A 14,550-nucleotide genomic window follows, 5' to 3' on the forward strand; every position below is an offset into this window, starting at 1 on the left:
ATTTCCCTTGTGCCCATGTGTTCGAGGCTCTTCCTCACTTTCTTCTATTAGTTTGAGTATATTTGGTTTTATGTGCAGGTCCTTGATCTGTGGCACAGGGCCAGCTGCAGGTGCAGACTGAAACCGGAAGGATCCTGTCCCAGACTGCTCCTCAGTTTCTGTGTCCCAAAGGCTCCTCCTAGGCCAGGTATCTGAGCAGAAGTGGTGGTCTCACCTGTGCTCTCAGGTGTGTCAGCAATCCTGTGAGTTCAGCTCTCTCTCAGAGGGATCTGGGCACAGAGTGCTGTGGCAGAATCAACTCCAGGCGCAGATGGAAACTGGAAGGATTCTGTCCCAGACTGCTCCTCTGTTCTTGTGTCCTGAGGACTCTGGACTGGTCCCTCTGAGCAGAAGTAGTAGTCTTAGTACTCTCAGCTGTATCAGCACTCCCAAGACCAGCTCTCTCCCAGCAGGATCTGGGTAGAGAAAGCTATAGCACAGGGTCAGCTCAGGGCACAGACAGACAGTGTACTTTTTTTTATTAGAAATTAAATTAATAGCTCGTTAACACAAATATAGCTTTTAAAAATAGCATGATGTCCTAAATACGTGCTGTGAAATAAAAACAATACCTATGCTGCATTGTCTAATGCATTTGTGCTTATATACCTGCAACAGAAAATGTGATGATTTGCAGAGATGGTCTGTTTACAGTGTATGGTAAATGTACAACCTATAAGAGGTCCCTGAATTTAATTCTCAGCGCCGAAACCCATAAAGAACAGGATTGTATTTAAGAGAAACAGAATGAATCATACGAAGAAGTAATTATTGGAAAAAATGTAGTGTCAGAGTAATAATTATAATTGTTTTTATGCAAAAGAAAAAAGACCTTTACAGGTTGTGTGGAACTGTCATATGTGCTAAGCATCTAGCATTCCTTCCCAAAGTGTGGTCAACCTTTCCGTCTTGTGATGAGTTAACTGTACCTACTAGAAATTTATATCATAGGGAAAGTCATAGTGTCGTGATTGCAGATTATTGTTCCCTTCCCTTTCTTCCTCTTACTCCATGGTCTTCATACCATTCTTCTCAGCCACCTATTTAGTTTGGAAACCTAATAGCATCAAGTTGCATTAATGTATGTGTATAAGTGGATATATTTTCCTTCTTTCACATGGATGTAGTTGTCTTTCATTCATTTTGTCAAACCACTGGCTTAAATGAACATTCTGGTGATTGAAGATTCACTGTGATCTGCTTGTTAAACCTCTTGGACATAGCATACACTACCAGTTATAAATATCAATACATATTAATGAATGAAGTAATAGATACTCATCTTTTTTATTAGCTTCCTTTTCTCCATGAGTTATTGTTTAATTTGGAGTCAAGTTAAAATGCAGTGGCAGTGGTAGAGTCAGAGTTGTAGAGACCAAGGACATAGAGCGTTTGGAAGAGTTCTACCGTCTTACTGAAACTGTAGACTGAATAACTGAATAGCAGAGAGACACACTGTATGAGCAAGATAATAAGCTATAGTGTGTGTCTCACTAGAAGTAGGTGATTTTTACGTATCGGGGGTGTCATTTTACAAACAAGTCTAGCATCAGGCTCTCTGGCTGCTACTACTCATCAGCTTCTCTGGTAGCACACTTCCTTACAGATACGCCAGCATTTTTTTTTTTTTTTTGCAGCCATAAAAAGCATAGAGACAGTTCTGTGAATTTAGCCATATATGTGATAGAGGATTGTCCAATCTTTCTAAAATCACTACTGCTTCCATAAAACGTGGCAGAGTAGAAACCAGAAGATTTAAGAATTTCAGAGAATTAATTAACTTCAAGTTTGTGACCCCATTTCCTTCTGTTCTTAATGTTCTTTGTTCACCGTGTTAACCTGCGTGCGTACCTTAGTGGAGAAAGAAGCACTGACAGCCGAGGAGCACTGTGAGAAGTAAATGCTAGTGCAAGTCACAATATGGTTTCCCCGTTAATGTAAGGGGCAAGTGCCAGAGAGAATAGTTAGTTGGAATGTGCCTCTCCCTCTCTGTCAGGTGGCTGAAGGTAAGCCTGCAGTGAGGTCTTTTTCATGTAGAATACTTAATCTACACTAAATGACTGAACGTGAAGATGCAGGTGGCAGACTTAGATAATAATCCAGGAGTTACTGTTAATCATGCCTTATTATTCTCCCTTTGATTGAGAACCACAAGTTCCATGCTAGTCATCTTCATGTGAAAAGCACATATTTGTAAATTGTATTTTTTTTTCCAGACGTATAGGAGAAAATGTGAGTGTCTCAGCAAATTCTGTAGAAAATGAGCCTGCAGTTAGTTCAGCAACTCAAGCAAAGGAAAAAGTTGGGATGATTCTCCTTCCCAAACCAAGAGTTCCTTATCCTCGTTTCTCTCGGTTCTCACAGAGAGAGCAGAGGACTTTTGTGGATTTGTTGGTTAAATATGCAAAGATCCCCTCAAGTTCCAAGACTGTTGGAACAAATACAAATGAATTTCTACAGTATCTGGTATGTATGTATTCTGTCCATCAACTTCAGTAAAAATATCAAGAATTAGGAAATAACTCTGCATTTCCATTCATTTCTCTTTGCCATTGTTAATGTATTATTTATTTCTCTTACTATTAGGTAGTTTAATTACAGGGTTGGCACCTTAACCCTTCTGTTGACTTTCTTGTGTGTAGTCCTGGCACCTGCTCTGCTGCTGCATGGCAGCCTTATTTCAGTTCATCTTACTTCCTAGCAGAAACACCTTTACGAGCTTGCTGGGATCATTCTGAGTAAATTAGGTCCATATCTCTAATTACAGAAATGATTCTATGCTGAATATCTTTCTAATAAAATCTTTGTTTAGCCCAGTCATTTTTTTTTAAAAGATAGATTCTTTAAAGTATTTTTAAAGTTTTTATTTATTTATTTATTTTTTTTTTCGGAGCTGGGTACCGAACCCAGGGCCTGCGTGTGCTAGGCAAGCGCTCTACTGCTGAGCTAAATCCCCAACCCGTTAAACGTATTTTTTTTTCTTTTTTTCGGAGCTGGGGACTGAACCCAGGGCCTTGCGCTCGCTAGGCAAGCACTCTACCGCTGAGCTAAATCCCCAACCCCCTTAAAGTTTTAAGATCAAAGGCTGTACATATTTTTAAAGCACTGGTCTATAGTTATGGATCAATAAATTATTCTTCCAAAGATTTGAATTGTTTGTCTATACTGTAAGACAAGAGGTTGTGCAGGCACCTTCACCAACACCAGATATTGCTTTCTCTCTTTTGACCTCTGTTGCATGAGGAAATGGGTGATTTCTTGTTTTACCTAGATAAATACACTGATTTACTTATAAACAGAATCTTCCATGTATCTATAAAGCATTGCTTTAAATCTTTCTTACTTTTTTGTTTTCGAAACAATGACTTACATATCCCATGGTGCCTACAGTCATTGGTAGCTAAGGGTGACTGAACAACCACTCCTGCACTACCTCCAAAGTGCTGTGCTTGTGCATCATAGCCAGCACGGGCACTGGCAGTTCTGCATCTCCTAGACAGTTTGCTCGTTTTTCTCTTAGATGATTGTCTTTTTAAAAAAAAAATAGAAATGACATTTCCTATGCATATTCTGTAATTTTGATCACTTTTCTATTTCTGAAAAGTTTTTAATGGGTTTGGGAGGAGGGCGGGGTTTGGGATTGAACCCATACCTCACACATGCAAAGTCCACAATCTAATAGTAAATTATCTCCTAGACTTTTTAAAACAAGCTTATTATTATTATATAGTAATACTTAAAATGTTTTCTTTTTGGTTTTACTCTAGTTTTTTGTTTTACTCTTTGAAATTCAAAGTATTAGGGCAATTATTGATGAGTGATTAGTTTTAGCAAAAGTTTAAATGTGTACTTTTTTTTAAGGATATGAAAAAACATGTGAATGAAGAAGTTAATGAATTCCTAAAGTTTTTACAGAATTCTGCAAAGAAATGTGCACAGGATTATAACATGCTCTCTGATGAGGCCCGTCTCTTCACGGAGGTAAAACGACCACATTCCATAAACTGTTGAACGGTTGGTGGTAATAGCTGAGGACTCTATGGCTTGGGAACCGTGTGTTTTAGCTATGTAGTTACAAGACCAGGGCACTACTCAGTGTATGAGGTAGAACTTCTGACAGTTCAGGAGTGTGGAGGTAGGTAAGCTGCAGTTCATACCTGGGCTTACTACTGAGGAAAAGATTTGTTTGCACGGAACTGGGTATCACAAGGCTTTGTTGTGCTGCTCAAAATTATTCACAATTTAAAACTTAGGAATTTCTTGTTTCTGGAATTTTAAGTTTTTCATTCCTTATTTGATAGCAGGCAACAGGCGCTATTACATGGTGCCATGTAAATGCTTCCTTCCTCTCAGCTAACTAGTTTGCTTTTTTTTTTTTTTTTTTTTTTTTTTTTTGAGCAAGGGCTGAGTTAAGTAAGTATAGTCGCAAATGTTGAATGCAGTGGGGCATGTGTATCAGGAAAAGGAACAGGATATGGAGCTGCAAGACCTGGCTTAGCCACTAAAGGCACATGTACCAAGCTCATCTATCTGATTTCCATCCCAGGTACCCCCAACCCATGTAGTAGAAAGACAGAGCTGACTCCTGCCCCCTGCCTGCTCCCTCTCTTTCTCTCTGTCTCTGTCTCTGTCTCTCTTTCTCTCTCACTCTCCCTCTCTCTCACACACACAATAAATAAATAATTAAAATGTACTGAGCTAGTTATTGATTTGTAACTTGAAACATTTGTAACTATGTAGAAGGAGGAGGCATAGATGTAAGTTAGAGTTTCTGTGATCTAAAATACATCCTAGCTGTTTGTGATGGCACATGCCTTTAATCCTAGCACTTGGGAAGCAGAGATAGGCAGATCTTTGATCTCTGTGAGTTCTAGGCCAGCTTGGTCTACATAGTGCATTCCAGTCCAGCCAGAACTATCCAGTTAAAACCTGACTGAAAAATAAAAATAAAATAGAATACTTCCTAAAAGTTCTAGATACCACCCACTGACAAAAGATGACAGGTAGGGATTGGGGATTTAGCTCAGTGGTAGAGCGCTTGCCTAGGAAGGGCAAGGCCCTGGGTTCGGTCCCCAGCTCCGAAAAAAAAGAACAAAAAAAAAAAAAAAAAAGATGACAGGTATCTTAGAAGACAGCACATGTGTGTTTTAAAACGATCACAACTTACCCCAGTGATGGCTCTGCTCCTTGAATTACTTACATGTTATCATAGGTATATGCTTTTTTGTGGATGGTGCTATGAATATTCCTTCCCAGCTACATTTCCTGGTTAGTCATTAATGTTTTGGAAACTGGAAAAGACATTCAAGTACTTAGTCATTTTCTTTTCAAAGACAGGTTTTCATGTGACCCAGGCTGACATCAAACTAGGACTCTCCTTCCTCTCCCTTCTAAGTACTGAGAGTTGAAGAATGTGCACATATGTCCAGGCCCAGCTTCATGTAGTGCTCTACTGTAATATGTTATGCAGAAATTTACATGTAGCTTCATTTCTTTTGTCAGTTTCCTAAGAAGCATAGAAAATATCTTAAGTTTTCTCTATTTAATTTTAAAATTTAATAAGATCACTAATTTTGGTATTATTAAATATCACTATTTTGGGAAATTAGGTTAAAATTTGTTATGAAAACAAAGATTAGCTCAAATAAGAAATAAACTGAATGTGTGGATTATTGGAAGAAGAGGGGATGAGTGAAATGGATCTTCTAACTGTGCAATTAATAAATTTATAGTAATATGTAACCAAAGAACATTTGTCAGAGAAGTATAATCTAAATGAATAGTTTTTATTTTCTATTTCCCAGCAAATCCTAAGAGCTTGCATTGAGCAAGTGAAAAAGTACCCAGAATTTTATACGCTTCATGAAGTTACCAGCCTAATGGGATTCTTCCCCTTCAAAATAGAGATGGGACTGAAGTTAGAAAAGACTCTTCTTGTTTTGGTAAGGTTTATTCTGTGGACGTGAAGGGGGCAATTGCAGGCTTGAGCTAGAAACCTCATTTATGTCTCATGTGGACACTGTGTTTACACTTTTGAGATACACAGTGCAGATGCAGAACCTTACATTTTTAAAATACAACTACTAATTTTGTTTCTTGACTTTTTCCCTCCCACTTTTCACATAAAGCAGAGAACTCCATTTAAAGGAAATTTATTCACAGATGTTTGAAAAATAAGTGTATGGAAAGGGTATTTTAGTGCTTCCGTTCTTCTGTATTGTGCTTTATGTTTTATTTGAAAAAGTGAAACTTAAAGTGGCAGGAGGATTTCAGGAGACCTCCACTGGATCTTTTTCGATGCAGTAGCAATAACAAAAACATTGCTTATGGTTGTCAAGCAAAACTGTGAATGAGTGTCTTGGCTTAAGGAAGTTCTAAGATTGACATTTGAAATTTCAGTTAAATTTTCTATGTTGCAAGAAAAATTGTGAAGGCTTTCACAGTAACATTGATTTTTCACTTATTCAGGGCAGTGCAAAGTTTGTAAAAACAGCATTTCCCTCGATGCCTGTGAAACTGCAGCTCTCCAAAGAGGACATGTCTTCCATTGAGAACCCACAGCAACAAGCCGAAGCGATGCACTGCGTGAGTTTCACGTGGCTTCCCTAAATACTTAAGATAATCTTAATAATCGTACTATACAAAAAACATAAAGCCTGGTTGTTGTAACATTCTCTCCCCTCCTCATTACTTTGTGGTGGTAATGTTGAGAGTGACCTGGATTATAAGGTACACATTGTTCTGTTGATTTATGAAATATGAATCACGATATAGACCACAATTGTTTTTCAGGATATTAGTAAAGACCCGAATGCAGAGAAACTTGTTTCAAGATACCATCCTCAGATCGCTCTGACTAGCCAAGCATTATTCACCTTGCTCAATAACCATGGACCAAGCTACAAGGAGCAGTGGGAGATCCCAGTGTGTGTTCAGATGATAGCTGTGGAAGGTTCGTGATTTGGTATGCCAGATACTCCACTCGGAGGGGCTGGAAGTACCTACCTTGTTTCAGCTGTGTGCCATACACAGATCTGCATCTTTGTTTAAGGAGAATGAGAATCTGACCGTTAAACTCAGCAGAGTTTATCCAGCTATATAGTTACAATAAAACTGACTGCTGGAACCTCTGGAACCTGCAGCCATGTGTAGGAGTCAGACAGAGAAGGAATCATTACACAGGCTACCCAGAAGTGTATGGAAGATGTGGAACTCGTATTTTGTCACTGAGATGAAGGAATGCATCACATTAGACAGCTTGCAGTGGGCAAATTTCCAGGACTTCTTTGTCTGTAATTGGGAACCAGAATTAAAATGTGTTGACAGAGGATAGCCTCTGTCATCAGTAAATTAATGTTTGCACATTAGTTTCCCTGTCAGTCTGGTTCATATTTGGTCATTTTATCTTTCAAATTAATATTAAACACAAGGACATAAATAAAAGACTATTTCGTTTATAAAGACAAAACAGAACTATGAGTTAAAGTGCAATCTCTTGTAAGAGCGTTATCATGTTTTGCAAGTTCCTGGAAGAACATAACAATAACAGTACAGTTCTAAAGCCCAGAAACCTTTAAACATTGTTAGAACACATTTCCCCTGCTGGCTGGGCCCTCTTATCCTTTAGTACTAAGGGGCTTAAAGACATGTAGTCCAAGGGAGACAGATGCAGGGGCAAGACACTATTTTCCTATCCTGTCTCTTTTTAGTTATCCTTCTGCCATGCATCCTTTTTCCTCTTTTAAAACTACCAGATAATACCAACCAACCAGAGTTCCCAGGGACTAAACCACCATCCAAAGAGTATACATGGACAGACCCTGGCTCCAGATAAATATGTAGCAGAGGATGGCCTTGTTGGGCACCAATGGGAGGAGAAGCCCTTGGTCCTGCCAAGGCTAGACGCCCTAGTATAGGGGAATATCATGGCAGGGAGGGGGGAAGTGGTGGGTGGTTGGGTGGGGGAACACGCTCATAGAAGCAGGGGTAGGGGGAATGGGATGGGGAGTAACATTTCAAATGTAAATAAAAAAATAGCCAATTAAAAAAAAACTACCAGATAGTAATCACCACTTGTTTCTGTTTCTATTTTAAGGTTCCAAACCAGTTAAAGTAATTTATATCAATTCGCCACTTCCCCGAAAGCAAATGACAATGAGAGAAAGAAATCAAATCTTCCATGAAGTTCCATTAAAACATATATTCTCAAAAACCACATCTGTTCCAGTCTCTGCTGTCTTTATGGACAAACCTGAAGAGTACACCTCTGAGGTGGATGTATGTAATATTTTTTCTCCCCTGTTTAAGATATATTGTTTATCCTTGTTTATCATTTTGAAACATAAACTTATGTTGCAAGTAAACTTTGTAGTTAAAATAGTCTTTAATATATATGTAATGAAACATTACATGGTATATGATTAATACTGCAGTTTTTATGTATCACTTACAAGTTTTTAAAATATTTATTTTTACTTATATGTAGGTGTGTGCCTTGCATGTGAATATGTATACAAGAGCAGGTGTATTCAGAGGTCAAAGCCTCAAGTTCCCTGAAGTTGCAGGCAGTCGTGAGCCACCTGATGCAAGTACTTAGATCTGAGCCTGGGCCCTCTGGAAAGGCAGCAATTGCTCTTAACTTCTCTGACCCCCTTACCTAAAATAAATTTTAAAAACCAGCACAACAATTTGAGTATACATTCTAAAACAAGATATATAAGCAGCTGTCATGGAAATGCGAGTGAAAACCATGAGGTACTGAGGAGAAGGCTTAAGCTCGAGGATCTGGGTTCTGATCCCTAGCACCCATATAAAAAGCAGGTAGGACTGAGCATACCTGGATGGGTAAGGAGAGAACAGGTAGATCCCTAGAGTTTATTGGTCAACCAGCCTAGCTAAATGGAGAGCTCTAGGTTCAATGAGAGTATTCCTCTCTCAGACAGTAAAGTAGAGAATGAAGAAGACACATGGCCTCAGCCTTTGACATACCCACTCTCACCCACACAAACACTGCAGTGAGGTATCCTCTTCTCTGAGGAAGAGTAGAAATAGCAGGGATGAGTGACAAGTGCTAGTTAGGCATGTGGCTCATATGCTGACCCTAATGCTTGAAAAGCTGAGGCAGCATTGTGAGACCTGTGATAGAATTTACAGGTAACAAAAGGACAAATACTGAGGAGGCTATGGAGCACTTGTTCACAATGCAGATTAGTTCAGCCACTACAGAAAACAGTGAGGAAGTCCCTTAAAAGTGGGACTGCCATATGCTCCAGCAACTGTCTAGTGAACATTATTTCAGAGAAAATAGCAAACCAAAGAGCTTAGACCCTGTGCCTAATGTTGATTGCAGCATTAGGCACAGTAGTGGCCCAGATACAGAGTCAACCTCAGTGTCCAGAAGTGGGCAACTGGATCAAGAAAATGGGGTGGGAACTAGGAAACCTTTAAAGATAAGAAAATTCTGTCATTAGCAACAGTATAGATGTACCTGAAGATCAGAATGTTAAACCAGTTACAGAAAAACCAATACCATGATTTCCTTTTCTAATGTGACATCCAAAAGATATGGTCATGGCAATGGGCAGAAGGGCAGTTGGGAAGAAGGCTGGAGAGGGATTAGTTAACAGGAACAGAGTCACAGTGAGACAGAGGTAAAGGTTAGTATGGTTCTGGAATACAAGAAAGTGACAATAGTTAACAGTACTTTGTAGTTCAAAACCAAGCAGAGAATGAGTGCTTTTATCAGAGACCATCTGTAAGGTGGGTGTCACATTAACTTCTTAGCGATTTGAGTTCAAATTACATGCAAAACATTAGAGTGACAATTGGCATGGTATAAATATTAGTTTTAATGATGTGTACATAAAGGTAATTTTCTATGATTATTAAGGTGAAGTATTTTGTTTATAGAAAAGAATTCCGGGGTTAGGGATGTAGCTCAGTGGTAGAGCTGTTTTTGCAAGGCCCTGGGTTCAGTCCTCAGCTACGGAAAAAAAAAAAAAGAATTCCATTCTGCAGACATTGATCGTGTAGACTCAGTTCTGTGTGCTGAGGGTGAGTGACTAGAAGTGCCGCCTGTGTCTCTTTGCTCACACTGCGGACGACAACACAGATGAGACAGAATAGATCAGGAAGGGTGAAAGTCACAGAGGGGCTCTGGCAATGGGCCTTCCCTCTACTGTGACACCTAAAATTTATTGCTGGACAAAATAGAAAGAACATACTCAACAAAAAAAAAAAAAAAAAATAGATTGTTGGGGGGAGGGTGGCAAGGGGGGGAGGATGGGGAGGGGAACACCCATAAAGAAGGGGAGGGGGGAGGGGGATGTTTGCCCGGAAACCGGGAAAGGGAATAACACTCGAAATGTATATAAGAAATACTCAAGTTAATAAAAAAAAAAAAAAAAGAACATACTCCTTACCAGCATGAGGGAGACTAATAAGATAATAAGAATTTACAAAGATGAGAAAGAGGGGAGTGCAGGAGTCTAGGAGGCAAGCCACAACTTAGGGTCATTCATGCTTTTGATGGTATTTGCTAGTTCTGAAGAAACAACCAAAACCCTATGCTTTGGCAATGTCAGGACGAGGGAAACAAGGCAAAGTTCAGTTTCCCAGCAAGGCTTTCACCACATAGAGCGTTGACAGGGTGGCACAGAAGGACCCCATTTCCTCAGAAACTTTCATCCTAACCTTTACCGCCTTGTATTTACGGTAATATGGTTCTTAGATAGCTAATGTCTTCCAAGACTCCAACAACAATGTGTAGAAATGATTCTGAGGGGCAAGTGGTGTCTGCTGAGCCCCCAATTGTGCTATTTACCCCAAATAATTACTCTAATTTTTGTTGCATAAGTGTTCTAAAATTTTCATCTCAACTCCTTTTATCCAATAGTTTTGGATGTGTTTTCATTTTCTGGGCTTTTGAATTTATTGTTTTTTAGATATTCTTAATAATTTCTAATTTTATTTCTTTTTTAACTGGAGCAGAACCTTAGCAAATTCTGCTCTGTGTAATGTTGAGATTTTACTTATAGTCCACTTTTAGAAAGGCCCTTGAGTTCTCAGAGGAAAAGAGGATACATAGAATGTATAGACTATACATTTCAGCTCCTCATATGTCTTTGTTTCTATCAGTATTTATACTTTATGAATCTGCATAGGCTTACCTAGAGACAGTACCATCGAGCAGGCATGGTGACATTTCTGTCATATTTGCATTTTTTTCTTCCTTTTTCTCTTGCCCTGAACTCTGCTAACATTGCTTCTATTCATTTTCTCTTTATTTCTTCATGCTATGTCCAGTTCTGTTTTAACTTCACTGTGTGAGATTATACCCCTGTTAATGGCATACAGTCTCCCTTTGTGCTAAATTTGTTCATTTAGTTAGAGCTATCAAGGGTTGAGAGGCTGCTTACTATGTGCCAGACACAATGTCAAGAAAATACTTGCATATAATTTCTCATTTGATCTTTTGAACAAATAGAAAAAGTAACCTTATTTTTCCCATCTTAGAAATATGGAATCTGAAGTTCAGAGAGATTAGGTAATTTCTATATACCAATTTTGCTGCCTAGTTAATGTCAGACATACTCTCCCAAACTCTATCCTAGAAGTCTAGTACATATTTAGCTCATAGTCAAATTTTCATGGCATTTATTAAAGTACTCACTTTGCCAGGACTGGAAATTAAGCTCAGTAGTAGGGTACTTGCCTACTATGCAAGTGTCCCTGGGTTCAATCTTCAGTGCTACAAATGGTAAAATAAATAGCTAGTTTGAGTACAGCATCCCTATAACCTTAGCACTTTGGTATGTGGAGGCAGGAACTTTTGGATGTTCAGGGTCAGCTTTTGCTACATAAGAAAATCAAGGTTTATGCTGTGTGTGAACCTGTTTGAAAAAAAAAAAACTAAAATTAATAAATTTTTAAAATGAAGGGCTCTTCCAGATTGAGGAGAGATCTTTAGTATTTTACTAGAGGGTAGATTATTCTTGAATAGTTTAAAGCTATTTGTATGTAGTTTTGTTATCGCCAAAATAGTATATAAAGACTACAACTTCAATGACTTTGTGTCCCAGAATACCAAGAGCCACTTCCTATCCATCTTTACCTTATAGCATGTTACTCAGAATTTACTCTAAATGGATGTACAAAGAATTTCACTGATTGATATTAGAGAGATCCTTGGCCTAACAGCGATTAAGAAACTGTCCTCCTGGTCAACTAAGTCCAAGGTTCTCTTCCAGAGTATATGAAGCGAGCATGAGCGTCTCTTGTTGCGTCTTCTTGATGGTCTTGTCTGCTTTCTCATTTGTAAATATTCCTCTTTGTATCTGGCATTTCACAACTCATTTTCCTGTTCTTTTATACCTTGACTTTCTATGTGAACATTTTCAAGGAGAATACAGAATTAAGTACTTGAATGTAAGTTGTGTACATTTTGGAGCCATTAGACTTCTTTCTGCTGTGTTGTATGAATATGAAGGTAGGAGGGACGTGTAGTATATGTATGTATATGTGGAAGCCTGAGGTCAATATTGAGCGTCTTTATTATTCTCCACCTTAGTTTTTGAAATACAGTCTCTCACTGACCCATGAGGGTAACCTTTTCAGCTGAATTGACTGGCTAGCAAGTCCTGGGATCGTCCTTCACTCTGCTCCCTCCTCTCCTAGAACACTGGGATTGCTGGCACACATCACCTTGTCTGGCATTTGCTTGGGTGCTAGAGATCTAAACTCAGTTCCTATGCTTGCATAGAAGTCCTTTTACTCACTGAGACATCTTTCTACTTTTAAAAACATGGACTATGATGTTAGGGATAAAAGCATTAAGTAACTATGACGTGACTTTTCCTAATAATTTATCAATATACTTTCTTCTAAGATATCCACTGAAGCTAGTGAGTGCCGAAAAATTGAGACTCTGGAAAATTTGGATCTGGACTTTGATGGTGATGTCACAGAACTTGAAACCTTTGGAGTAACTACTACTAGTCCATCCAGGTCACCAAGTTCAGAAAGTGACTCCTCTGCACCCATCATGACAGATGTCCACACAGCCCCCAAAGTAACAGCTATACCTGTGGCACCAGCTGCTCCTGTGACACCAGCTGCTCCTGTGGCACCAGTTGTTGCTCCTGTGGCACCAGTTGTTGCTCCTGTGGCACCAGCTGCTCCTGTAACACCAGTTACACCTGAGGCATCAGCTATACCAAACATTACTGATGATTCTAGAAGTTTATGTCAGATTCTGATGAAACAGTTACAGAAGGAGAAACAGCTATTCTCTGGTGTGGAAAGTGGTCCTGAAGCATGCAAAAATAAAGATGATCAAGGGCTTGAACCATGTGCTGAAGAGGGTCCCAGTGCCAATGCAAAGTCTTTAACACAAGACAGTGAAGTCCACAGAACTGAGGAAATTTCTAATGAGAGTGATGTAGGTGCGCTGTGTACCAGTGATGAAAGACAAAGTGTTCAGAAGAACGCAGACAATCCCAACGAAACAGCCACTGCATCAGAAACAGCTGACACTGAGAAAGGGATACCTTGTGGCAGTGATACAGATGAGGACTGCTTAATCATTGATACAGAGAGTAAAAGTAATAGTGATGGAAGGACAGCTGGTTTAGGTTCTAGTCCAAATTCTTCAGCACAGGCTTCTGTGGAAAACCAGACCACCACTACTGTTTCTGAGGAATCTTGTGTTTTAAAGAAACCTATCAAAAGAGTCTATAAAAAATTTGATCCAGTTGGAGAAATTCTAAAAATGCAGGATGAGCTTTTAAAACCAGTTTCCAGGACAATACCTGAGTTGCCCTTGACTAATTCAGAAGAATCTAAACAGCCATCTGCTTCTGAGCAACCCTCTGCTACTTTGGACGCCTCCACCTGGCCAAAATCCAGTTGGCCCTCTGCATTTCAGAAGCCTAAAGGACGTAAGTGAAAATCAAGAACTTGCCAGTTTGTCTATTCCTTTTCCTTAGCTTTTCTCCCTTCTTTCTTACTATTATAACCCATTTTGTAATTTTTACCTAGTCACTAATATTTTACTTCAGTCTGTTGATCACTATTTCAGCTTCTACTGTGTCCTCTTTGTATATCTATCCAATTTATTCATGTGCTATAACCTGTTTGCTGGCATGTACCTAGGCTACTAAGCTTGTGGAGGGGATCACAATCATTGATCCACCCATATATTCTGTAGGGTCTGTAGTGGACTACACAATGAGTGTGACAGTGCTCCTCAGTCCTCCTGGCTTGGGAATAGCAGGATACTTTAAGCTCTTCCTTCTTGATACTTATCACCCTAATGCAGGTTTTACCCAGTGCTCATGGAGGTATTTGTGAAAAGTCAGAAAACTAAAGCTCTGGTTGGCAGCTCTCCGATGCAGTGTCAGTAAATATGGCCCAAGGTGGAGAATTGACAGTCACAAGAGTTAATTGAGTTGCTATATCCCAGATTACAATGCATAAATGGGTCACATACTTCAAATGGTAATGAGGACTGTT

At 39.2% G+C, this 14,550-nt stretch overlaps 1 protein-coding gene across 20 annotated transcripts in view; it reads left to right on the forward strand.

The window, feature by feature from the left end:
• Window positions 1–14,550, forward strand: part of Ice2 (interactor of little elongation complex ELL subunit 2) — a 41,567-nt gene that overhangs the window by 10,826 nt on the left and 16,191 nt on the right. For 12 of the 20 annotated variants that reach the window (XR_015626999.1, XR_015626998.1, XR_015626995.1 and 9 more), the window contains 7 exon segments: window positions 2,256–2,505; window positions 3,901–4,020; window positions 5,844–5,981; window positions 6,508–6,624; window positions 6,832–6,991; window positions 8,135–8,316; window positions 12,926–13,976. Coding sequence is in view for 4 of the 20 variants with exons in the window: in NM_001191108.2 (NP_001178037.1) it covers window positions 2,256–2,505; window positions 3,901–4,020; window positions 5,844–5,981; window positions 6,508–6,624; window positions 6,832–6,991; window positions 8,135–8,316; window positions 12,926–13,976 (2,018 nt within the window). In the remaining 16 variants the exon portion in view is untranslated. 20 annotated transcript variants of the gene reach the window in all.

This window comes from Rattus norvegicus, chromosome 8 (assembly GCF_021556685.1).
Source record: "Rattus norvegicus strain SHRSP/BbbUtx chromosome 8, alternate assembly SHRSP_T2T, whole genome shotgun sequence".
NCBI classification, from domain to species: domain Eukaryota; kingdom Metazoa; phylum Chordata; class Mammalia; order Rodentia; family Muridae; genus Rattus; species Rattus norvegicus.